The 26,500-nt window shown below is 39.7% G+C and overlaps 4 protein-coding genes across 6 annotated transcripts in view; 2 read left to right on the top strand and 2 right to left on the bottom strand.

The window, feature by feature from the left end:
- tp53bp1 (tumor protein p53 binding protein, 1) overlaps positions 1-3,626 on the top strand; it is a 23,081-nt gene extending 19,455 nt beyond the window's left edge. The window contains 5 exon segments of the mRNA XM_029454574.1: positions 641-829; positions 954-1,048; positions 1,397-1,593; positions 3,063-3,199; positions 3,290-3,626. Coding sequence (XP_029310434.1) covers positions 641-829; positions 954-1,048; positions 1,397-1,593; positions 3,063-3,199; positions 3,290-3,486 — 815 coding nt within the window. The 3' untranslated portion in view covers positions 3,487-3,626.
- On the bottom strand, positions 3,616-13,183 carry tubgcp4 (tubulin gamma complex component 4). The gene is made up of 18 exons (XM_029454587.1): positions 12,943-13,183; positions 11,566-11,694; positions 11,165-11,287; positions 11,031-11,084; positions 10,861-10,917; positions 10,347-10,426; positions 9,299-9,500; positions 9,044-9,209; positions 8,811-8,935; positions 8,648-8,698; positions 8,468-8,573; positions 6,766-6,873; positions 5,894-6,038; positions 5,611-5,788; positions 5,095-5,229; positions 4,870-4,986; positions 4,648-4,787; positions 3,616-4,504 (listed from the first exon to the last, which is right to left on the bottom strand). Exons 1-18 carry the CDS (start codon positions 13,069-13,071, stop codon positions 4,498-4,500), a joined length of 2,052 nt encoding a protein of 683 aa, XP_029310447.1. The 5' UTR covers positions 13,072-13,183; the 3' UTR covers positions 3,616-4,497.
- On the top strand, positions 13,082-17,423 carry cdkn2aip (CDKN2A interacting protein). Of its 3 annotated transcripts, none has more exons than XM_029454620.1 (4): positions 13,082-13,175; positions 13,879-14,128; positions 14,229-14,353; positions 15,294-17,423. In XM_029454620.1, exons 2-4 carry the CDS (start codon positions 13,881-13,883, stop codon positions 15,878-15,880), a joined length of 960 nt encoding a protein of 319 aa, XP_029310480.1. In that variant the 5' UTR covers positions 13,082-13,175; positions 13,879-13,880; the 3' UTR covers positions 15,881-17,423. The 3 variants fall into 3 exon arrangements, with proteins under 3 accessions (XP_029310480.1, XP_029310461.1, XP_029310470.1); XM_029454601.1 differs by lacking the exon at positions 13,082-13,175 and adding an exon at positions 13,368-13,448; XM_029454610.1 differs by lacking the exon at positions 13,082-13,175 and adding an exon at positions 13,465-13,738.
- A 4,547-nt stretch (positions 17,424-21,970) lies between these two features.
- cart3 (cocaine- and amphetamine-regulated transcript 3) lies at positions 21,971-23,753 on the bottom strand. The gene is made up of 3 exons (XM_029460799.1): positions 23,507-23,753; positions 22,875-22,958; positions 21,971-22,767 (listed from the first exon to the last, which is right to left on the bottom strand). Exons 1-3 carry the CDS (start codon positions 23,696-23,698, stop codon positions 22,660-22,662), a joined length of 384 nt encoding a protein of 127 aa, XP_029316659.1. The 5' UTR covers positions 23,699-23,753; the 3' UTR covers positions 21,971-22,659.
- Positions 23,754-26,500: the final 2,747 nt, after the last annotated feature.

Raw genomic sequence — 26,500 nt, forward strand, 5'->3', positions numbered from 1 at the left:
TTTTCCATCGACACAAACTCACAAGAAAGTTACGACCGACTCGATGAAGTGATCATTGATCATCATGACCTCCGATGTTCTGCTTGTGTGATGTGGAGTCAGTAATGTGTGATTTTTGTACTGAGCATAGCTGAGACATTTAGGACAGTCCGTGTCCATCCTCTGCTGCTGTCTGCTGGCTGCTGCTGACTTGGTAATTAATAACGTGCACCAGTATTACCATGGTGTTGGGCCACGGATGGAGGGAAGATAAAGTGTGTTTGTGATGAGTCACGGGTGTATTTGCTTTGAGTCATTTCATTACAGCCAGTATATAATATATGTGATGCTCAAAAGGTCAGTTAAGCCAAATTACAGAAAACATCTTCTGTTTTACCTCTTAGTGTTATGTAGTGACGCAGGTAAGTGTTGCCAACCTTTGCCCCGATCTTCAGCAACAGCAACATCTTTTTCCAGTTCCTATCAGAAATGTCAGATCTGAAAACATGAGCACTTGAAACAAAAAGCAGGGCCAGATATTACTAGAGGTAAGGGAGAATGTTTTTAAATAATAATACTTTTTAAAGTCCCAACTTCCATTTTACCCACTGTTTTGTTTCCTTTCTTTTCTACTTTAACACGTGTGTATTTTTCTCTCCAGCTCAGCGTGTCGGAGTGTGTAACACCTCTGGCAGCGGCACAGATCTCCCCGCTCCGTCTTGTGATGTTGCGGAGACTCACGGCCCGCTGCCCCAGAACACGACTCTCTTTATGGGCTTTGCCTTCATGCTGACGGCCTCGTCAGAGATCGACCGGCTGACCAACAAGCACGCCAGCGATGACGAGGATGGTGAGGCAGACGACGCCACAATGAGGATCATCATGCACATTAACTGCAGTGTGCTCAATCAGCTGTAGCTTCCCTTCCTGTACTGATTGTAGGATCAATAATGATCTTTTTCCCCCCCCAACAGATTACGTGCAGTCAGCTCCGTATAACAAAGCTTACACAGAGTCCCAGCTGCAGGCGGGTGGAGGCTTTGTCCTGCCAGACTTCAATGAAGAACAAGTAAGAAACACAACTATAAAACTTTTTGTGAGTAAAGAAAGTGAGGAATAATGGCTTAAAACCTGTTTGAAGTAATGCCTCCAGTGTTTTATAGCCCTGAATTATTCATTTGCTACATATTGTTGAATTTGAAACTTCAAATTCATCAGATTTTGCCCTCAAATAAACAATAGTGTCTGATATTGTTCAGTAGTTGTCATCTTAGCATTTATATTCTTTTTATTGTTTAAGATGTGTTCTTGTGTGTTCATATTTTGATGTACTTATTTGTGGTGATAAATATGTAAAAGCACAGCTCAAGCTAAAGTACAACACTCCTCCATGTTTCTCTTTCGGCTCCCTCTCCAGTGTAAGGCAGCTTACCAGAGCCTGCTCATTTCAGACCAGCACTGTCGTACAAGGAAATACTTGCTGTGTTTGGCCAGCGGTGTGCCGTGTGTGTCACACGTCTGGGTGCGAGACTGCTGCAAAGAGAACAAGCTGCTCAACTACAGGAACTACCTGCTGCCTGCCGGGGAGGGGCCAGATGAGGCTGTAGTAGAATGGTGAGATGAACCTCATTATTTTGCTTTTCACTGGATGGATTTACTAGAAAGTATCTAGAGTTGTGTTAGCATTCAAATCGGAGAGAACTTGTTTTTTCTGAACGATAAATCAGATAAAAATGAAAAACCTGGAGGTTTGAAGGTCTGTCTGTTACAGTCATTACATTATTATTACCAGTTAACCACAACTTCATTTCTTAGTCCAAAACAAGATGTTAGCAAGACTTGACCTTCCTCGTTTGTTATTTATTTATGTGGCGAGGCTAGTAAAATATACGTTTTCAATTCGGTCACTGAAAAAAAGAAAAGCAATGCACTGTATAGTAATGGTGGAATAAGTATTCAGATCTTTTACTTAAAGGTTCAATATGTCAGATATGCCAGAAAACATTAAAACAATGAACTAACAGAGTGACGAGGTAACAGTGTTGACGTTTTGTCAAAGACATCTTGTGTTGCAGAGATATCTACTGAAACCAGTCTGCACTCTGTGCAGAGGAAGAAGCACAGCTGCCTGACTCTAGCATGTCAACATTACATCTATGATCCCTGCACGTTTTAATAGTTTGTTATAGTTTCTTGATCCTCACTGTCGGTAGTAGAGTGTGTTGCGGCTGGGAGACAGACAGATTTCCAGACAGATAGCTTGACTTTGGCCGACTCCCCGCCGGATTGGCAAACTTTCTGTTGCTGTTGTTACAGTTTAGACCCAGCGCTCCATCAGCCCGCTGTGACTCCCGGAGCTGGGATATAGATATATATAGCTGCTGGAAGCTCCCCTCCAGGGAGGCAGTCCTATGTGGGCGCGGAGTACGAAACAAAAACATGAGTCGTTTCCTCGTCTGACGCGCGGACCCAAGTTAACATACAAACTATTAAAACATAACGTTACACGGACCGTACAGAACATAGTGTTAATGAATATATCAACACTATAACGGAGAGATGTAGCTGTAGATCACAATAAATAATATACATTTTAAACAGGTTAACATACTGTAGTTGGCTTTTTTAATAACTGATGGTTTAATGATTGCATTTAGATTATATGGACCCAGCAGTAGAGGTGAAATGCTGCCCCCTATTTCTTTGGAGCAGGTCGCTCAGAATTACACATCTTTTGAGTAAAAGAAGCAATATCACAGTGTAAAAATACTCTGTTTCAAGTAAACTATAACCTTGAGACCACCAAATTCTAATCAGTTCATCCTCGAGTCCAAGTGGATGTTTGTGCCAAATGTTAAGGAATTACCACAAGGCGTTCCTGAGATATTGCATTCACAAGAATGGGACAACCTGAAAACATAAAGCCTTCGGCCACAGCTGTTGCTGGCGTTGAGGCATAAAGAAAATCTCAGAAGTGATTCAAGAGGAGAAACCGCCCCTCTAATTATTTATTAGTTATTGAAGGTTATGGAGGTGCTCAGTAAAAGCCAACTAGACTTAGAAACTCTTTTCTCTCCAATCAGGCATTCACGCTGCAGCCCGTTCAAGACTCTGCGGGTCCTTCTCGTGTTTGAGAAGCCGGTGGAGCTTTGGGCACAGCTGATCACCATGGGTGGAGGTTCTTCTGTCCAGCAGTTCCAGCCAGAAAATGACGGCTCAGGTACGGACACAACATGATGCCCAAATAATGTGCAGTCAAACCTTTGTGCTGGGACTTTGTTACTGAGTTTGTTCTTCCCTCCATTTGCAGACATTCCTGCTGGCAAGTATGATGTCGTGGTGACAGACGGTGCCTGTCCGCCATTGGTGGAGAAAAATGTGACATCACAGGAAGTCCCGCTTGTGTCTCCTGAGTGGCTTATCCAGAGTGTCATCCGTGGGGAGCGCCTGGGTTTCCATAGCAAGCCTCAGTATCGCCATGACTACTCCTCCTCATCATCATCATAATCTGACTCCACATGTTAAAATGCCTTCGACCATGTTAAATGTTCAGCATTAGTACTGTTGCATGCCTCTGCTGTATATAACTTTATCATGTCTGTTTTTAATGGGATAATAAATTGTGACCTTGTTCCGTTTCATTTTAATTGATTTAAGTTTATTTTCTCTCCAGAAAATGCAACATGGTTTTCAATATTTACAGTTTATACAAGGACAATGAGCTTTATCTCCCAGACCAGAACATTTCACACTTCATTTCAGATAATGTCAGGTGTATGTGCTAAGATGTTGTTGACATTTCTCTGAGAGAGCTCCTTCCGACCTATAAAGTGGAAGTCAATGGAGGTTTTTTGTAAAGTTCACAGCATTCAAAAATGGCATTCACAAATTCAACAGCAGCTTGTCTTGAGGTATGCCAGGGTTATCTTTAAGTAATTATGAACTTGTTATTTACCATGAAAACGTGTACAACGTTTTGGGAAATGTTCTTTTTCACTTTCTTGCCGAGAGTTAGATGGGAGCATCAATAGCACTCGTGTTTGTACGCTAAATATGAAGCTACAGCCAGGAGACTTATTAGTTTACTAAGCAGATATCCTAAAATATTCCTTAATTTAAATAAACAGTTCTTAAGCATGGTTCAGTTTGTAAGTCTCAATCACACTAGGCTTGTGAGGTTATTGTGTTTCCACATAATTCACTGAACAGTCACTGGAACTACTTTTTACTAAAGAAATAGTCAATAATTCAATAATAGTGAAGTTGTGTTTTGAAATGTCATTTTTCAGTGCTGCGCGTGAACAATAACCATCCACCTGTTGTGTTGAGGTGCTGGCAGAAGTTTCAGAGGCACATATCTGATAAACTATCTGCATGGCTGGATACCTCAACAGGTGAGGGAGGAAATACGATTGTATAATTTGGGTGAGCTCATCCTTTTTAACGAGTTTCTTCTGTGCAGTGTGAGCGTCTATCGAAGATGGGCACATCTCCAGATCTTAATCCGTTGTGCTCTTCTTAAACACTGAAAAGAAAGACATTTAAAAATAATTGGATTAATTCAAATAACTGTCTCAAGAGAGTCGGGTATGTTTAATTTTCTGCTCCTGGACATTTACTAAATGAATTTTTAAACTGAAAAGATAATGGTGCTATTGTGTGTCCTACCTGCCCAGAGTGCCTCCAGCCTGGGTGTAGTATTTGTTGTAGTCCAGTCTCAGTAACAGCTGAGCCAGATCAGAGTTTATCTGATGGTTCCTCACGCTCGAAAGGATTTTAAACAGCAAAGAGGACTGGCGTCTAAAGCCCTGAAATTAGAACGTGTCAGTGTTACAAGATATATCTTTACATGTTCAAACATTAGACATATAAGGAAATAAGCAAACCTACCTTGACCAGGATATCCAGCTGAGCAGTTGCCCTCTCGTCCAGTGACGCCACACTCTGACCGACCAGTGAGCAGAAGGTTTGACAGAGCTCCAGGATCTCGTTCAGACAGTGGAATACCTGAGGGAAGGAGCATTTATTAAGATAATTCAAACGGTCTCAGTCTGAAAATGTATCAATTTAGGCAGCGAGTTAAGTTCCAACATAATTTATCTCAGTGATTCATACCGGCTTCAGGAGGATGAAGGACTGGGCGAGCAGGTTACTGAGGAAGTGGTCGTGGGCCAGTCTGATGCTCTCAAAGTCTCTGGTGGAGTTGATGAGCTGAAGCAGCTGAGAGAACTGAGACTCCAGCACGTCCACCTGGAGACAAAACAACACGAAACACAACTTGCAAAATTGCTTCAATCGTACGGGTTCACATGCTGCATGTGAAGTAAAGCCATGTCTGCGGCCAGATGCATAAAACAAAAAAAGCACTCTGCATGAGATTTATACATTTCAGGAATTGTGAAACTGTACAAGCCTGATTTCTAACCCAAATTCAGCCATAAGTGGATGTAGGCCATTAGTCTAAAAATATGTCAATGAAAAGAAGGACAAAGAAGCAGTTTCAATGATCGTCTTCGTCACATTGTTCGAGTCGTCCAATAACACTAGAACCGTGGTTCTTACAAACAACCATCACGTTAGACTGTGGTTGATCAATTCTGGGCCCTGGGGCCTCTTTCACTGAAATATTACCTGCAAGTAGTACTGCAGGTTATCGATCAAGAACGCCATGTGGTTGCGTAGTCTCCACTTAACGGCGACCGTCTGGCTGGACTTGAGATGTTTCCTCTGCATCTGTAGAGCCCAGCAGTGCTGCAGCTGCGACTGCACCCGCCGCACACTCAGCAGGTACCTGAACACAACGTTGTACCTAAACACAGAAGAGCACCGAACAGGACATGAAGATGTTTACCGGCTGTACTCAAAATAGACAAAATTAACAAATGCTACAATAGGGAGCCAAATGAGTACACACTTCTCCAAGATAGCAGGAGTGAAGAGGATGTGCAGCGGCCACTGGACCTTGTAGGTGAGACCGAGAGCCGCCCATCCAGTGGGAGGGACCTCACGAGGGGACGTGTCTTGAGGAGGAGTGGCTCCATCTCTGGGGCCAGTCGCCTCTGAGGAAACAGGTACAATAATCATTAAGTAATTAAAGAGATCAGGGGAATGAGAACTCATTGATCCTCACTGAACAGCAAATGAAACTGATCATCATCTTCCAGTGAGTGTAAGGAGGATTCACCACCTGAAGGCTTTAGCTTGATTCTGAATGACGACTGATCTGAAGCATTTGTTTTAATACAAACTGATCTCCCTTGAGCCACATGAGCTGCAACAAAGTGTGTGTTATGTTAGAAATGGGGCTACAAATAAGGATTATTACTATTATCGATTAATCAGAAAATGACTAAAGTAACTGATTCAAAGATTAAAACAAATAAATAAAATGCCCATCAGATTCCCTGAGCCCAAGTTGTGTGTTTCGCCTACCAACAGTCAAAAATGATAAAGCAAACAAAATATTTATACATTAATTATGAAAAAAAGAAAAAGCTCAAGTTTGAGAAGCCACAAAAAGAGAATGTGCTGCATTTATGCTTAATAAATTAGTTAAACAATGATCAACATTGTAAATGTCTCTCGATCGTCTTGTGCTGACTTACTGCTCTTCATTTTGTAACGGTTGGATCATAACACCACTGGATGGCGCTAAACACCAAATAAAGGAGAGCATCGTCTTTTTTATCATCAACATTTTTTTTAAAATATATATATATATAAAAATAAATATATATATATATATAAAAAAATATATATAAACAATATACAGTAAGCTTTGGTCACCTTTGCTGTCTTTGCCCTGGTAGTCTACAGTGAGGTGTAGCAGAGGCAGGAGGTTGTCGTCGTCCAGCAGCACCTTATGAGCTGCCTGCTGAAAGGCCACATTTACATCTGTGGACCAGAAAGCACATGGCATTAAAATACATACGGTTCTTCTTATGACAACTGCCACCAGAAGTAGTTAAGGAGTTCTCAATAGAGGAAACATAAAAACTTTCCAAACATTACATCACTTCCACATGAACCTGTAGCTACACGTTCCTAGCACCGCTATAAAGAAACATAGAAGGGATCACTTATACTTTATATTACAGCCCATGCGGATTGTTTTTCAGATGTTCTACATGAACAGTTTAACAGTAAATAGTATGTGGTGGGCTAACTAAACAGCTGACTGAATAGACATCTATCATGGTGATGGATGTTTCTTGCCATTAGTTTATTTGTTTATTGATTTGATTTCATGCAGTGACAGTCCATAATGAAGAGTGGGCATGGATCAGAACCAAGCATCAAAAAGGTAATTATACCCAGTCTAAAACTCACCCAGCAAGCGGTTGCTGCACGCTTCATTACAGTTGGGTTTGGACGCATCTCATATGAGATTTAGTGCCTGCAAAGTTACTGTATGAATCTGCCAGCTAATTTAAATTGATAAAGTTTTCTTTTAATTTGTTTCATTAGATTTTCCTTCACTAAATGTTGTGAAGGAAACAGAACTTCATTAGTGTACTTATTGTCCTTTTGGTTCCAACACCCAATGACAGCAGGTCATTAGGCCTCTGTACAGGCCTCGCTTTAAGAGGGAACAACGGCAACATTTTAAAAGTAAAAAGTGGTTGTTGTTTGTTCATGTATAAGATATAAACAAACAAAAGTAAACAGTACAGTGTTTAACCTGCTGCACAACACAAGTGGTTTTTTTTTTTAAAGTGAATACTATTTTTTTGTTGCATTGCCACAATATGAGTTCAGCATACAAGGACATAACAATATTTCTAATTATGAAACTATGTTAATTCTCTCAGTAAAATAATATCAGAAATTCTATTCTTCCCAACAAAACAATTGTTGGCCTTTAACAAACTATAAACTCCAAAACCAAGATGAATGAATCCATCCATCCATCCATCCATCCATCCATCCATCCATCCATCCATCCATCCATCCATCCATCCATCCATCCATCCATCCATCCATCCATCCATCCATCCATCCATCCATCCATCCATCCATCCATCCATCCATCCATCCATCCATCGTCTACCACTTATCCGGGGTCGCGTCGCGGGGGCAGCAGCTCCAGTAAGGAACCCCAAACTTCCCCTTCTCCGGGCCACATCCTCCAGCTCCAACTGGGGGATCCCGAGGCGTTCCCAGGCCAGTGAGGAGATATAATCTCTCTAATGAAGCCATGCTGCTGCTAATTTAAGTACTTTTGACCCGACCAAACAAGCACTAATTAGATTATTTTACATTTGCCAGTATGTAGCATGAGGACGTTGGATAGATACACTTTTACATTTTAACTGATAATATCAGTAGGCTGTTACACATGTTTGAGGTAGTTGCAGGTGGGACTGTTGGAGCAGCAACAGCTACACAAGCATTCTGTGAAATGAAACCAACTGCTGAACAATAAAGCCTGGGGAGGGAACGACTTCACAGATCTAAAGTCAGGTAAGCTTTGCATATTTAAATTTACCGTGCTCAGTGACGGCTGTTGGAGGAGTCTTCAGCATGTGCTGCGCAAGGTCAATAAAAACCTGGTAGAGCTCGCCACGACCCAGCAAGTAGAAGTCCTTAATAATCTGGAAGAAGATACAAACGTCAACATTGTTTTGCTCTGATTTATGATCCAAAACAGAGAGTGATTAACACAAACCTTGAGCTGTTCAAGCAGATCTGACTCCTCCACCATCAACGTCCAGAGATGCTGTAAGTCAGTGAGATTGTGAGTACTTCATTTTGTCACTCTGAGCGTGATAGCTTACTTGGAATGTCATTTTGTTGAAAGATTCAAATAAGGCAGTAGTAGATGAGCTCACCTCCGCCACTGTGCCTCTGATGCGATCAATCACATTTTCAAAATCCACCAGGCTGAAAAGAGGCTGCTGTTTGAGTCTGTGCAGCTCGGCAGCAAATAAATCCTCCTGGTGCTTTAGTATGGAGCCTAAAATAAACAAAACAATAAGGAGCTGTATTCTCTTCGTGATATAAAGACAACAATGTGAGTATGCTAGTGCAAGATTTCACTTAGATCACAGCACAATAAGACTACCAGCTCTAGATGGGCTGTGGTTGTGGTTTTCAAACATTTGAACAGACTCTCCAACGAAGAGGATCTTCTCAGCCACTCTGATGGGAATGTAAGAAGGCAGCATCTCTGTTCGCAGGGAGAACTGCTGCAGAGACGGAGCCAGCATGTTCTCCTCCTCGACCAGCCTCTGCACCACATCACAGAAGCACACAATTAGAACTCTGTTTAAAAATAGGTACTGATCTCTTGGTCAGCGTGCCTGACTGTAGTTCTCACCAGGTCCTGTAGTTCTCGGAGCTGTTTCCCACTCAAGCCTCCCAGCCCCAGGTCCTCTTCCTCCTCCTCCTGGTTGGCAGCAGCTCCTCCTGCACTGGGCCCCTGCTTCACAAAAAACTCCTCGCTTTGGTCCAGCAGCAAACCGTGGAGCATCCAAGCTGCGAGCTGCTTGTACATCACACCGTGGCACACAGCAAGAATCCTGCATGTATAAAACAACAACACACAAAACATTTTTTTTAGTATTAGATATAAGACAATGCACAGTGCAGCTCAAACATACCCATACAATTGTGCACAGTATTTTCTTTTACACAAAAACCTTTGTCCAGTTCTACCCCACAACCCTTCCACTCTCTGCACTTTATTTCTACTAATTGAATATTCATTGCATCTGTAATGTATGTCTTATGTAAAAAAAAAAAAAAAAGGGAAGAAGTTAATAACAGTGATAAAACAGTGTGTCATTTTCACACTGCACAAATATCTAACATGTGCCATCAAGTGTCAAAAAGCCATGAACTGCCAGACTGCAGGTTTGTTATAAAGTTAAAGCATCTGCAGTACTACAAATACCCCTTCCCCACTAAATGATCATTTAAAATCATTCATCCAAACATTTATTTAAAAACAGGGTTAATTGGCGTCTCTATAATCACTCACACATAGTATAATATGCAATAGACAAGAAAGTTTAAAAATGCAATAAAATGTCATAGTACAGTATGAAATGAAAGAAAGAAATCGCAGTAGGTCATAAAAAAAGTGAAAGTATGGTGTGCCAAAACATGGGAGGGGAAAAATCATAGTATAATAAAAAGTCAGTCTTAGGTCATTAACAGTACAGTAGGTCATAAAAAGTAAATGTACAGTATGTCGAAGTATAGTGCGGCATAAAAATAAAATGTATAGAATGCCATAAAAAAAGTCACAGTATAGTATGCTATACATGTATTTATTTCATAGCCAATTTCAAGTCATAGCATAGTATCTCATATAGTATATAGTATCACCCCAACAAAGTATTTTCCAAAGTGAGCTGACTTACTTTTCTAAGGCCATGCGTACAGGAGGAAGCCCCCCACAACTGTGCTTGTACACCGTCTCCAGGATTTGACAGCCATGGATCTAAAGCACCACACACGAGACAAGGAGTACGTGTTTGTCAGTTGTCTAGATTAGTAGATCTAGTTTTCTAGTCATCTTCTCCTAGAAGCCCCCACAGTGCTAAAATGTACCGAGAGATGATCTGCAACCTAAAACAACAGTTATATTTGCAAATTGTTGAGCAAGTTTTAAGACATTTCTGAGCTTCCACTTCCGCTTCGACTACCTCCATGCGAATAGTCAAGAGGACGTGACGAGATGACATAATTAATTGCGTATTAGTAACTGACACATCATGGCATGTCATTGCAGCTTCCCACTTTAAAAAAGTACTCTTGATTCAAATGCGTCTTGTGTTTTTATCAGCATCTATGGTGATAGAAGGGGAGATGATGTGTAACAAGGGCTCTGAACTTACATTTCCTGGTCAAATACTTCTATATAACAATCCTTACCTTCTGTGATCTTATAGACTCTACCACCACCATCACAGAAGGAAACAGCAACTGGAACTTAAACAAAAATGACAGTGTTAGACGAACATATGTAAATGAGAAAAAACTTTTCACTCTTTAGTATTTTTGTTTGTTAAATTATCTCTTTAGAAGTTTAATTCATGCTTTACCTGATCAAGCTTGTAATTCACATGAGATATTGTCAGATGTGGATCTCCAAGGAACTGAAACACATACACAAGTTAAATGAGCATCATGCCACATGCGTCACCATTTATTCTTGTTGGCCGTTTCATAATTTTACCTCCTGTTCAAGGTCGAGCAGGGCCTGTCTGTACGGCTGCAGGATAGAGTCCAGCCCTGTGCAGAAGGCCCGCAAGTAAAATCCATGAAGTCCAGTCTGGTTGGGCTGGTTTGTGTGATGTTCCTGAAGAAAGAAATGTTGAGAAAATCCATTCCAGGGAGCATGATGTATCCATTTTATTAATAGAGAAACCATGTCTTAGATAGGGAAGGCTAAGGTACTCTTTAACCGACTGAATGTATGTATACCTTCCTGAAACAATGCTAAAGATTCAGCCAAATATCCATAGGATTCGTTTTCTATTACATTGACTGAATCTAAATAGCCAAATTAGAAGTAAAACATTTTTACAAGCTAAATATCTCAAATGTTGTGATATGGCATTGAGGGACTTTACTCACTTGTTGATGCACATGGCCGGTGTGTTGTTCTATGAACTCTGTGAAGCGTATGTAATCTGAGCCCAGTTTAGAGAGGCGGTTGAGGACACTGGTCTCACTGGGGTGAAGGAAGGGCAGGTCCTGGGACACCTGTGGGTGGAACAAAGTGGTTCATGTTTGAAAAAAACCCAGTTTGCCTCAAATATACAAAGGATACTGTGGTGCACAAAACAAAACACTTTATTTCCTCTGCTAATAGACTAGTCAAGTTTAACCCCAGTGTTACACCACAGTTTAAATGAGGCTTGCGCATGAATCAATTGGTCCACCTTGCTGTGAATCAACAAATCAACAGTCTTGTTCCTTATAAGCAAAATTAGCTATTTGTGCTAGGTTGTAGCTCATCCTTGCGTGTTGTTATGGTGTGGTGTCTCTCCTAAGGTCATGGTATAGAAAGTTCACTTAATAGTTGAACAAGTTATTTAGTGCTGACGATGCTTTAGTGAACAGTGTGTCAAGGTAGTGCAGTGGTCAGCACTGTTATATCACTTTCTGTGTGACGTTTGCATGTTCTCCCAGCTTCGCTTTTCTCCCAGAAGTCCAAAGAAAGCAGGTTCGGTGAATTGGAGGCTCTAAATGGCTTATATATGCAAGGTAAATAATAAGAGTGTGAATATATAGTGCAATAAACTAAAATATAAAACATTAACTAGATTAGATTATCAATTAGGTGCAAAAACCAAATGTACACAATGCCACAAATATAAACAGGTTAATGGTAAAGTGCTATTTCAAAACAGAGCTGAAAAGGAGGAGAGGGGGAATGAATGGAATTGAGTGTTAACAGTTTATATATATATATATATATATATATATATATATATATATATATATATATATATATATATATATATATATATACTGTATGTAATCATATATGTATATGCTTGACACTTTAAGAACTTTATAAAAGCCACTTGTAACTCAATGTATCTTAACTTCTACATGTATACAGTATAATAGAATGTACTTCTTGACTGAAACTATTATTTCATATAGCCCTCGTCCTCATGAATAAGAAAAATAGCGATATATCTTGCTATATTTGAAGAAGATACGTTGAGAGGTAAATACATGATTTACATGAAGAGTGCAATGTTTAGCCTTGGACTGTTTATATATTGTCTGTATATTATTGTACATATCACTTAAACCAACTTATTCTAGCACAAAGTTGCACAGCCAGCAAAGACAAAATAACGCTACATTTGATATGTTAGGTCTGTTAAAAAAACAAAATAAATAACCTTATTTACCATGTTTTAAAAAGTACACATCGTTTTATAGCTAGCGAGTCGTTTCGTCAGAGAGCTGCACGTTTCCGTGTTTTTGTTTTACCTGCAAACCTGTTCGTTTGTTCCATGTGAATATCGTCCCCGGGTATCCACTCAACGCAAGTAACAGCTCGTGAATCATGTTATTCACCTTTAATTGATTAATGTTGAAATGAAACCTTGAGCATCTCATCAGCCACCAAAACAAACTGCCGCCCGAGCTGTCGCAGGTTGGCTACGTTACAACGCAAAGCATCACGGGACAGGGACCGGTTGCTAGCCAACAGTACACTTAAGGTACGTCCGTTACTTTCGCTTATTGTTTACTTTCATTTGAACATTTCTCAAAAGTGTCTATTATTCGTTTTTATGATGCTACGAGACGATAGCAAAACATCCTATGTTGTTGTTGTTTTTATGTAAACTAAAGTTAACGAAAGTTAGCACCTGTAGCTAGCACTACGCTTCTGGGAAATGTAGTTGCTTCCTCAAAAAAAGCAGCGTAGTCAGTCTTGCGTCATCATTCGGTCATGTAGCTAGCTAGCAACACATTGCAACGGCGAGAGCTTGGTATGTCGTAGTTACTCGTTAACAATTAATACTTCATACAGGCTGCACAAGCTATGGATAGCACGTCACTATTATTATTAAGGTTGATAGCAAGTTGTAATTATCAACGTGGCTTCTTATAGAGCTATTGTTACATGGCTAAGTTAGCTGTTTGGCGTAGTCGCTGAAGTCAGTTTGTCAGTGGCACTCTGGAAAACATTAACTGGTTAGCTTAATTAGGCTACTACCGTTACCTGGCAAGTTTGAAACAAAACGCCAGTTGTGTGCGGTCTAAAAACGATAACTAATAGGTACACAGATATATCAAGTGTTTTACAAACTTGTTAGTCTAGTAAGCTTCATCCAACTTGTTAGACTAGTTAGCCTCGTCCAAGCTAGCTGTACTAACTTAGGTGCCAGCAAATAATTGAGCAAGTGTTTTTTATTGCAGGGATGGCGGGGGAGAAGAGCGAAGAGGACGTCGTTGCAGAGTACCTGGGCCAGAACCCGCAGCTGGCCCAATGGGTCGACACTTGCAGGAGCTATTGCGAGAGCAACAAACAGTGGGTTGCTCGGAGAGAGTTTATACTTAGAAACATGGAGGCTTTCCCCACAGTGGAGCCCGGAGTCCCCAGCAGCAGTCTGGACAGGCTGCTCTCTTTGTCCATGGTCTGGGCCAATCACGTGTTCCTCGGCTGCAGGTAAGACACACTGATAAAAGTAGAATGATAAACTCCAGAAAGCAAAGATAAAGGCATACAGATGAGGAGCCCACTTGTCTTTGTTCCCTTCATTCCTCAGCTATCCACAGGCTGTAATGGACAAGATCAAGGAGATGGGTGACGGGATAGTTGTCCCAGATGCCCCAGTTTATAAAACGACTAAAGATGAAATCCTGGCAAGAGGAAAGCGGAGTGCCACAGCAGGTAATGCAATGCACTCTTTTAATAAAGTACACTACTGTATTTACTTTCACAGCTACAGAGTATGATGTGGCTGAGATCATTTGAATTAACCAGGAACCATACAGGTGGACAGATGATTAAAGTCATTATTTTATCATTTTAGCTTTATAGAAAGTGACAGATAAATAGGGGAAGTGACAATAATAGTAAGCTTTGTGACCAATAATGGTGTATGTATATGTGGGTGGACACATATTTAGAAGCACCTTTCAACACAATGAAATCCAGCACTATCACTATAGTCACCAAAGGGGTCTCAACAAATTCTCAACAAACACCAACAAGAGGCAGAAATAGTCATCCACAAAGTGTTGTCATTTTAATGATGTTTTGTATTTGGCTTAAAATATATAGTACCGGTAATAGTTTTATTCACCATCAACCATTAACCATCCCTAATGTCTCATAGTATTACAAAAGTCTATACAGTGGATGACAACATATAGTACATAGTAATAACTTTTTTGTATTATTGATGGCTACATTTTGTTGCCACCTTTTTGTCATTCAGGCATAAGAAATGTAATCATTCAGATGAAAAGCTATCTTAAGGTAAAGTGTTTTTTTTGTTATTTTGGTTAATTTATCCATTAGGTAAGTGGATTTAGATTATTATTGTTTTACCTTGAATAGCCTTAATAAGTGATGTGGCTACTTGCAAGCTATGAATAAGTGAAATAGTGAAAAGGACTTTGTGCATCCCCACAAACTTTCTGTATCTTTTTATGGACCGCCAACATGTTTCAGTGCTACTTTTATTACAGCAGGGTTTCAAGGTAATAACCTACACACAAGTTTTTTTCTTAACACACCCACACCTGACACTGTAGTCTGTTCCCTCATTAAATTCGGTTTCTTTGTGCAGTCATCACTGTCCTGCCTGTTGTGTCCTCATTTGCAGAGGGTGATGCTGACAGCTGTGTGAAAAGAGCCAAATCCGGACCTAATGAGCTCGCGGGCAGAACATCTACGTGGTCTGTGAGTCAGAAATCAGGACCTCTTCCACAGGCTCCAGCAGAGCACCAGCCCTTCTTCAACCGCCTCTACAAAGCAGTGGCCTGGAAGTTGGTGTCCGCTGGGGGCTTTGGTCCAAACTTGGACCATTTTGAAATACTTCGCAGCTGTGCAGAGTCATGTAAAGAGACCCTTGCTTGTGTGTTTGTGCCACTGAAGGACATCACTGGCCTCCCCGCAGGTCGCACACAGAAGGAAGGGCACGTGTGTGAGATTCGCTGTCAGACTGTTTACATGGGGACAGGATACGGGCGTGATGAGTCCGCTGCCAAGGCCATGGCTTCCAAAGAGGCCCTAAAAGTCTTTCAGGGGCGAAAAGTAACAGTAAAGATCTGCAGACGGAGGTACAAAGGGAAAGATGTAGAGGATTTGGTGTTGTTGGACGAACAGCCTCGGAGTCAGGGCTTTCCTCCTGCACTCAGCTACCCCTTTCAGGACGAGCAGCTGGAAGATGGGTCTTCAGACAATTTGTGAAGTTTGTCCTGCTGTGATGCCTGTCAGGAGCATGGACAAGTGACATGTGACATGTGACATCTACTTAATGGAGCTACTGAAGGAATTCATGACCGTGTTATGCAGACCAACATCATAACTAGTCTTGGGAAGCATTAACGATCACAAAGCATTTTCCACAATACTATGTTAACGTAATACAGGTGGCACATTGTTAGACAAATATCGGGGATACATCACCAAAACAACAAGAATTAACCTCATACTGTATTGACCACATTGCCAACCACTTTCAGTTTTATAGACAGCGAACAGTGTAACAAAGTGCGTGGAGTTGGAGCATGTGCCATCATTTAAAAGTCAAACAAGCATATTGGCAAAAAGCTCAAATAACAAGGCAAAATAGTTTAAGAGTTAAAACAAAGAAAGCCACTTTAGTATTGTAGGAGAATGTCTTGCATTATATTGATGTAATTATTTGTCCCAACAAATTAGTTTTGGCCATCATTTTAGGAGTCGCGTGTATATTTGTCCCCTTTGTTCCTTCCTGTTGGAACAGGAACTGGTGATTTCACAAGTGTAACTGCAATAACTGTAACTGCAGTCTAAAACGTTGTTGAAAACCTTCGTCTGTTGCTTTTTGGTTTGTTTAGAGTTCCACTCTCAAGTCACATGAATAAACTAATAACTTGTTGTTTGATTACCTGTCACTTTGCCAGGGTGCAGATTGTGGCGGCAGGATGCAAAAAAGAAAACATTTAATACATTCACTGTAACTTTTATTTAACATGCTGGACTTGTCTTTAGTATTCATAATAGTTAAGGAAACAAAACAAAATGAAAATGAGGTATAAATCCAGACTTTATTTTTGTTGATTTTGAATATTATTATTATTTTTCAACCATAAGTGACTGTTTGATGTCAGATATCAACATGTTTTCTAATTGTACCCATTAAGCCTTGCCTTTTACGAATGTTTCTGTAACAGGTTGTAATTGCATTCTCATTTCTAATGACCCACAGTTTAGTTTTAAAGTGCAGGACAAGACCTTGCTGAAGTTATTTGGTGGCACCCACATTTAATTCTAATTTTGTCTTACTTTAAAAAATGAGTACACGCTGAGTTTCTGCTGTCAAAGTACTGCTACAAAGAATTGACTGAAGATTTAAGAACAGAAAACAATATGTTTAAGAAGAATGAGGTGTACTTAACATATTTGGTCAACTACAGTACCCATCATACTATACACAGAAGTACATAAGCCTACTGCTTTTATTTTATTTCATTATTTAACTTCACTGATTAAAAAACACAGCCACAATAGATAAAACATTATTGGGGTCATAATTCCTTTGAACACAGTTTGATACAGTGTGTACAGTTATGATGTGTTTGGGGTAAAGTGCTGCTGTGATGTGTGCTTTTTCTTTTTCCACTTTGGATTGAAGGTGAACAGGGTTGCATTGAAGTGTGAGTACCCACACTGTTCCATGTTGCTGTACGTTTACACCAGTGGTCCTGTTTCTATATATTTTTTAAATAAACATAATTTAACCAATGAAGTTGATGTTGGTATCTACCTGCAGAGAACAGCATTCTAATAGCAGCTTGGTGATAATGTGCTGAAGCCTTGTAGAAACTGAGCCAATAATAACTTTCTATTCATTTCAAATGGAATTTCTGACACTTACACTTAAATACAAAAAGAATGATTTGAAACCATAAGTTGAATTGTGTGACATACAGACACAACCGGATGACTCAGTTCCTCATTAGTGGTGATCAAATAATGATAAAGTCTCAGTGATTTGAGAGACATTCATGCTTGACCTCCACAGTTAAAACTGAGCGATTGAGCCATGAGCAGGATGCCCGCTGGTCTCATCAACACAGTTCACCGGACTGTATTCACATGACTGCATTGGGATTCTTTTCACTTCATTAGACGATCTGAACACAAGCACTGATATGATCTGTAACGTAATTGATGCCTAAAATAAGCTTCTCCGTAAGCTGCGGTGGCAGGTGGACATGTCACTTTATGTATTTAACAGGAGTTCATGCTTATTTCAACGTTTTGTGAAATTCTGAAATTTGGGAATTGTACAAAGCTTGCTCCAACTAAAGGTTGACCGTTTGCATTTCAACCCTTTCTCAGTATGATAATATACTCTTTCTTCAGGTCTAGACAGCAGGGCTTATATGTGAAATTGAACTTTAAGTTTGTGTGAGATACTTTTTCCTGTTTAACCTTCAAGAAAATGAAGAAACTCACTTAGTTTGACCTTTTAGTTTTTTACTTTTGGAATGAATGCACAGAGACACCTTTAGCTTGTAGTATTTATTAGTGAATCAGTTGAAACAGTAGGCCAGTGGTGGATGAAGTATTCCAGCTTTGGTATTTAAAGTAAAAGTACACATTATGCAGCAGAATGTCTTTATCTTATTAGGTTATATTATGTTTGCATTACTGTGTAAGCAGCATTATATGTTGTAGTTGGTCAAAAGTAAGTTTATCATTAATCTATTATGCATCATATTTTAAAAGCTAAGCATATACTGTGTTTGAAATGATCCGACAAGTAACTAACTAAAGGTGTCTGATAAATGTGATAAAAGTGGAAAGTACAATATTAGTTGGAAATTCTTTATTAGGAATAACTCCTTGATATACACCATCTTGTTTTCAAGGAGGGCCTCAACGACAATAATACATATTCACGCACAATTAGACAAAGTGTTTCACAAAAAACGAAACAAATAATGAGACAACACAATTGTGACAAAAACAAACAACAAAACAAATAATAATAATAATCAAACACAGATCAGACAAAATCAGGAGCTTATACTCTAAGCAGAGCATAACAATGAATCATCCATTTAAAGATTATAGTAAAGTAATCTTTAATTATTAATGTCAGTGATAACATTAAGTTATAAAACTAATCATTGGAGGTGTTATGAACATGTACTACTGACCCTATAATAAGAAGAGGGGGCATTGTTTAACGAAGACGATCAGGATGGAATATTTAAAGGTAGATTATCAGAGGGAGCTTTGAACATGAAGGCTTTCTTAGTGATTGATTCACAGACTGCAGAAACAGAATCTGTGTAGAGTCTCAATAGGTGACTGGAGGAGAAAGGTACCATGAGCTGTTTTAAATAATGAGGGTCATTGAAATGCATACATTTAAAACTGCAGCAGATTCTGCTGTGGTCTTATGATGGGAGAGCAAATGATAAGTTTGGCTCATTGTACAAACACTGTTAAGCACTGATGCAGTATACATATCTGAAGTATTGTTGTAACGCTTTAATTTGCCCGAGCTTGCCCAACAGAGTCGGAAGCAACTCCAATATGTTGCCAAAGTATCACACACCAAAACAAATAATCAAAGTGCATTGTAACATAAAATGTAAAAAAGTATCACAATCTACACCAAAGAACTACAAAATAAACTTTTAAACTACTACATAAACTTCAAAGTACTGCAACGTACTGTATCCATTGTAACACACACTTCCAACAAACAAAACAAACGACCAAGATCTTTGCAAATATCATAAACCATCAACTCTGTGGTGGGATTTGTGGCACTAAATGGTGCATTATGGTCCTTTTATAGAAGCATGTGATGTGTTAAGGTAATGCTAATGGAACTTTGTGATACTTTGGTACTTTACTATTATTTAGTACTTGCCTATTTGCTTTGTTGTGCTTGGTGGTACTTTTAAGGCTCCTTATTCTACCTGTAATGTTCACTGTTTTCACTGGACAGACTGAACTCTCCTAATTTTTATTTCAGATGATATTGTTGCTATTTTCCTTTACTGGAGAGTAAGAGTGAGAGAGAGGTATGACATCCAACAACGCTCGACAACTGGAATCAAACCACGACGTTGAATTGATATGGTATTCTTCTTAACCACACAACCTCTCTTCTTCGTAAACATTTTTCATGAGCAGTGATAATCATTAGATTAATAATCAGAGTCATAGCCATCATGTTACATGTGCAAAGTAAAATAAAGTAGAGCTCTATGTTCATGTGTTCTCATATTAGTGTTACTGAGCGGTTTACACCCAACAATGTCGTTCTCAGGGAGCACTCTCTATTTCAGACTGCTCTGTATCTCCACCCATCACACTCTCAATCGCTCTCCACTCAGTGTTAACGTCACCATCTCTATCTGTAATTCTCTGTCAAATGATCGAACACCAACAAGCATTTCTCCGATGGGCGATTGCTGCAGGTTTGAACTGTCCTACTTATACTCCTGCTATCTCTACCGGAATCGGAAGTAATTCCCCCGAGGAATCAATAACAAATCCTCGCTGTCTGGAGAAAGTATTGCTGATCAGGAAGTAAGATAAATAGTCTTATTGTCACCCCAAGCACCATGAATGTGTGTGGGTGTCCAAAGCACACACACACACACACAGACACACACACACACAGACACACACACACAGACACACACAGACACACACACACACACACACACACACACACACACACACACACACAGACACACACACACAGACACACACAGACACACACACACACACACACACACACACACACACACACACACACACACAGACACACACACACACACACACACACACACACACACACACACACACACACACACACACACACACACACAGAATGGTCTAAGTCCACATTGTGTACTTGTCTCCTCTGCACTATTGATGACGGCTGACAGGGAGCTGGGAGGACGGGCTGAGGATGAACACGATGATGCTGCAACAAACACAGAGAATCAAAATCTCAAGTCAACTAAAACATCAGGGAGGAGTCTAGAAAAATGTAATTCGATGTATTATTACTGTTCAGTGTTGATGATACATGTTTCATAGTTTGACCCTATTGATTAACTCCATTGCAGTGGTGTGTTGTTGTCAGGGGTTTATAGTGTCAGTTGTCCGTGTGCCACACATGACGACACTCCACACGACAAGCTCAACGTGGTGAGAGGACGGAGCGTGGAAACACAGAAGTAATACCACAGTATAAAAATACTCCATTACGAGTAAAAGTAATTTATGATGTAAAATGGCCCCTTTTCAGAATGTTATATTATAAAAAGTAGCAAAAAAATACTTAAGGGAAGTACAAGTACATGAGTAAATGTACTTATATTTCTTACTGAATTAAATGATAATTCATAATTTTTTCTTGCAAATGTGGTCCATTAAGAAAGGCTGAGGCAGATTGTTGTTATGGTTTTCTGTGATTTATCTCATGTTGTCTGAAGAGTTGTACGTTATGAACTCATGATCGTACACATTTCAGTTCAAGCTCCAAAAACACCTCAGACATGTTTTAAGATATTTACAATGATTTTATTAAGTTTTTAAAAAAGAATCATTTAAAGCAGAATTTGAATGATTATTTGTATCTGAAATAGTTTTCACAATAATAAAATACTTTATTTATCATGTGGGCATTTTGTTCCCTCTGATATCTGAGAGTAGAGCTATGACGAGATATGTGTGGAAGTTTCCTCATCAAGTTGCAATTGGACCAAGATTTGCTTCAAAATTGTGATGTCCCCAAGAATGCTTGTGTACGAGTACATCATAAACTCAGATTTATTATTAGGTGAGCACAGAGACACTTCAGCGGATGTATGTGGACATCATTCTGCACAGTGAAGCTCAAACATCCAAGTAAAGTAACAACAAGAAAACACATTTTTGGGGGAAGAAGAGGCAATTTAGGTTGAAACTGACACACACTTTTGGATATGTTGATATTAAAGCTTGAAGATGAGTTTATCTGCATTGTTTTCTTTGGTTTGAGGTTAGTTTAAATCTGAATCCATCTGCTGCACATTAATCTTCTTTCATGCATATGATGTGATCGACAGCCTGGAGCTGGAGGCTCAGTGTGGGACAGTCACTCTGATTCATAACTACTTCCTCTGCAGCGGAATTGAGATTTTAATTTTAAGCACCCTCTTGTGATTGAGAATGCATGGCACCCCCCACCCCCGGGAGGTGTGACGTCACAGATTGCAGTCACATCCACGTCATTGTTCAAATATTAACTGGGCTCCTTAACATCGTCTTTTCTTTTTTTTTATCAATAAAAAACAGAAAACATGCGCGTTGTATAAGTGATTCTGCATAACAAACATAATAAAGAATATGCGGCCACTCCACTGCTTTACAAAACAATAATGATGTTTATTACCATGATTGGTGGATACACAGAAGTAGTAATAACACAATGTAAAAATACTCCATTACAAGTAAAAGTACTTGAAAGAAATTGTAACAATCAATGTAACAAACAAAACATTCATCTGAAAGAAAATAGTTAAAGTTCAAACGACAGATTTTGGATTTGCCCAGACGAAGAATCATTATAATAGTGTCATAATATTGCTGTTCAGACTTTACAGTGTGTATGTGGTCCTGCGGTGACTTTATTGTGCATTGTGGGTTATTTATAAGATCCTACTGTATCATAACAACGATCCTGTGGCTTTCCTACAGACGTGAGGTGGTTCTGAATATTTAACTTTAAGGGTCTTTATAGTATATGATCATCTCCTGTCTATAGCTTTTCTGTGATATGATATAGTTTTAAAATATATAGGTTACTTATTATAGAACTACTATAGTTCTTTTTCGCACGGGTTGGGCAGTCACCCCACCTGCTCCTCAGCTGTATCATAAAAAATATGACAGTAATTACAAAGGAATCGAGTGAGAGTTTTTTTCTTTTCCACTTCTCAATGCTACAGATCCGGCGAAGCTCATAAGCACTTCAGCAGGAAAAAGTTGCAGAAGGCTCCCCGGGGACAGTCGCACATCTTGCCGATCCGAGCGCCTTTCCTCACGGCGCACTGCTCCCCGACATCACACTGGGGGAGAAGCAACAACAGCAGAGGGTTCATTCATTTCCCCCTCTCTGCTGCGACATGCATCAACACAGCATCAATCAATACAACGTGTTTAAGTTTGGACATACCGTTGGAACTTGGCCAAATTTCTTCTCCCATGAAGGCAATCGTTTAGCTTGCAGCTTTTCGAGAACTTCTTGGAGAGCTCCGAGCTGTCGGGAGGCAGATACATCAGAAACTAAAAGTTCTTAATAATCGTGCATTTGTCATTTCAGTGACGCACATACACATGGCAAATTGCAAAAATGATTAGCATATACAAATATAATAACAACTATTGTAATGTCCAATAGAAATATGTTATATGTAAACAGTTGCAAATCTTAATTTACAATGGAACAAATCGATGAGATAAAATGTCAAATATATAATCATCTGCACAAGACAGAAGTTATCGACCTATTATAATAAAATGAAAATCTTAAATCTTAAATGCATCCATATCTGAATTGAGATTGGTCTATTTCAAGGTGATGGAGTTCAATAGTTATGTATATCAATAATGTTAAACAAATAATAACTGCAATTCAAAGTAACATGCAAAAAATATATTAAAAAAAATCCTATTTGATCAAATAAATAAATAAATATATAATAAATAAATAAAATGATACAACTTTTATTTTGGTTGTTGAATAGATTTAAAGTTGCTTCGTCGTTTTGAATGGCTGCAGTGCAATAGAAGTGAAGTGAGACTTACCAGCTGCTTCTCACTGGTCAGGTTCGGACCTTTGGGATAGAAGTCCCGCAAGGCTCTGGGGCTCAGCTCCTCTTCGGACTCGGTGTCCAACACTTCGGCTCCAGCGGCACTGGAGAGCAGCAGCAGTGCGCAGAGTAGCGCGTCGCTGAGCAGCCTGGACGTGGTTTGCATGGTCCCGATGTGCAGCATCATGTGGCCCTTTCTCCGTCTCAAATAGTCGCTCCCCGCCGCCAAACACCTTTTTATCTGACTCCTGTCATCGGCTCGCTCCACCTTATCCTTTGATTTTTTTTTCTTTTTGTCATGCGTAACAGCTGCCTTGGGTGAGTCATCCCGTAAAAGTTGCTGGGCAAAATGTGCCTCAAAAAGTCAACAACAACAACAGCAGCGCTGCAAGGGATCGTTACTGATTAAGTAATGTTACTTGTTGTACTCGTTACTCGGATGGAGAATGGAGGGTTTTAAACGGATGAGTCATTTATATGGAGCTGAATAAGCATTAAGACAATTTGCTGATTATTTTCTGGTGTCTGACAATAAGATTGTTGTCATTATACACTTGGAAATCTGTATTGGATTAGAATCAATTCAGGATTAAATAAGAGCAATGATGTGCTTCGGTCACCCAGCAAGCCTGAGAACATTGCTTAGTTTAGTATTCCAAGTAGATCAGCAGTAACTTCATGTATTACTTTTCCATTATTACCCCAGAATGGCATCTGCAGCCTCTGCTGCATTTAAACTTGATGACTCAGTCAGAGCTTTCTGTTGTAAATGAACAAGAAAACCAAACAGCGCTGGCATTCAACAGCCTTTTTATTCTTTCTTCAGTAGAAATCAAAGCAGCTCCCACACATACACAAATCAGCTTTTTCCCTTTGAAATTTGTTTTGAATTTGATGTGCATGGGACCCAGCTTTCAAAAACGTTTCTACTTGTTTGTGCCTGTGCCGTGAAACTTGAACAGCATCATAATTAACCTGCAAATTAAAATAATAATTATCCTGAACTCTATATCAGAGATACGCCGCTGTATATACTGTATGCTGACATGTATACTGTATATACTGTACACATCCACCTACGTCACGCATATAAAGCAGCCTGTCAATATTTATTCCAGCCTATTTGCACTCTGCACCATTGCACTACTGTACTACAGTCTAACTTGTATTGTTTATATTTATACACTTTTTGAATATATATTTATCTTCTTCCACCTACTACGTACATGATAACTAAATGTTTATGTTGACTTTTGTTTCGCTTCGTTCTAAAACATATTCCTTGTATGTATAGTAGAGCAACTGCAAACTACAAACTATTTTGATAATCGATTAATCGTTCTTCATTTTCATACAGAAATGACCAAAGATGCTGTTTTCAGCCTCTGAAATATGGAGATGTCCTGCTTTTATCTGTTTTATGTCATATTCCATTGAATATCTTTGGGTTTTGGACTGACAGAACAAGACATTTAAAAACATAACCATGGACTGTGAGAAACTGGGATGGACAATTCTCACAATGTTCTGACATTTTATAGACCAAATGATTAATCGATTAATCTAGACAATAGATTGCAGTGATGCATTAAATGAAACTGGGACAGTTGGAAATGAGAACAAAAACAACACGTACCTCTTCACTTCTAATACTGAGTAAAATCCAGAGGTTTACTTTGAAATAAAAGTATGCACTTCCACTGAATGTTTAGCTCAGCAGCCACATTGCGATATGATTTTACCTCTTATATAACCCCTGTAACAATGCAAAGGATGAGTGTTCACACACAATATGGATGGACAAATGACTGCTGCTGTAGCATATATTGTATTTTTAATCCTATGCTTGAGTTATCCCGGTTCACTACATTGATCGCTTGTTATGGAGCCGCCTGCTTCGGGTCCATCAGCAGAGACGTAGATGGAGGAGCAGGAAGCTTTGATTGTGCTCGAGGCTGCATGAGTCATGTTTCTCTCTTCCCACTTTTAATAACTGAGACACCAATTTAACATTTCATTCACAACAACCAGGCTATTTCATTCACAACCACATCTTCCTCAGTTCACGTACGACATATTCCTGAGAGTTCTGCAGGAGACACCGCCCTGCTCAAATTAGTTTCTCTGCTGGTTTCAGTCTAACCATTGTTGAGGACATTAGGTGATTTTTCTCAATCTGCCCACGGACTGTGGACTCTCAAGCGTGAATAACACATTTTATTTAGAGTTGGCTGACTCAATACTCAAATAAATGTGTTTTGGAATACACAGCTTGGCCAAAATCAAAGAAACCTAAGATTTACAAACAGGTGGAACAAACAGAGGAAGTCCAAAACTAGTCCGTTTTAAACCTGCAATCAATTTCTGGCCACTTGGGGGGAGCACAACAAGCAGCACAACAAGCAGCACAACAAGCAGCACAACACGCAGCACAACAAGCAGCACAACAAGCAGCACAACACGCAGCACAACAAGCAGCACAACACGCAGCACAACAAGCAGCACAACAAGCAGCACAACAAGCAGCACAACACGCAGCACAACACGCAGCACAACAAGCAGCACAACAAGCAGCACAACACGCAGCACAACACGCAGCACAACAAGCAGCACAACAAGCAGCACAACAAGCAGCACAACAAGCAGCACAACAAGCAGCACAACAAGCAGCACAACAAGCTGTAACATCGAATTCACAGACCGAAGGGCGACAAGCTGCCATGCAATCATTCTGCGGCCAAACTAACAGTGCGGAATAGTTTTAATTATCTCATTAAACAGATTCTTGTGATTCCTGTGACATCTCAACCTATTACAAAGAATTTCTGCCTGCTTGAGACACTTGAATACGCCTGCCGGCCGCCAATATCTCCTCTTTTTGCAGCGAGGCGCACTTCGCCACTACCCGGTGTGAATTAAGCGTAACATTGACACATTATTGCCTTGTAAAGTTGCTGTGGCAAATGTAGTAGCACAACAGTTCCCTATT

This window comes from Cottoperca gobio, chromosome 3 (assembly GCF_900634415.1).
Source record: "Cottoperca gobio chromosome 3, fCotGob3.1, whole genome shotgun sequence".
Classification (NCBI taxonomy): domain Eukaryota; kingdom Metazoa; phylum Chordata; class Actinopteri; order Perciformes; family Bovichtidae; genus Cottoperca; species Cottoperca gobio.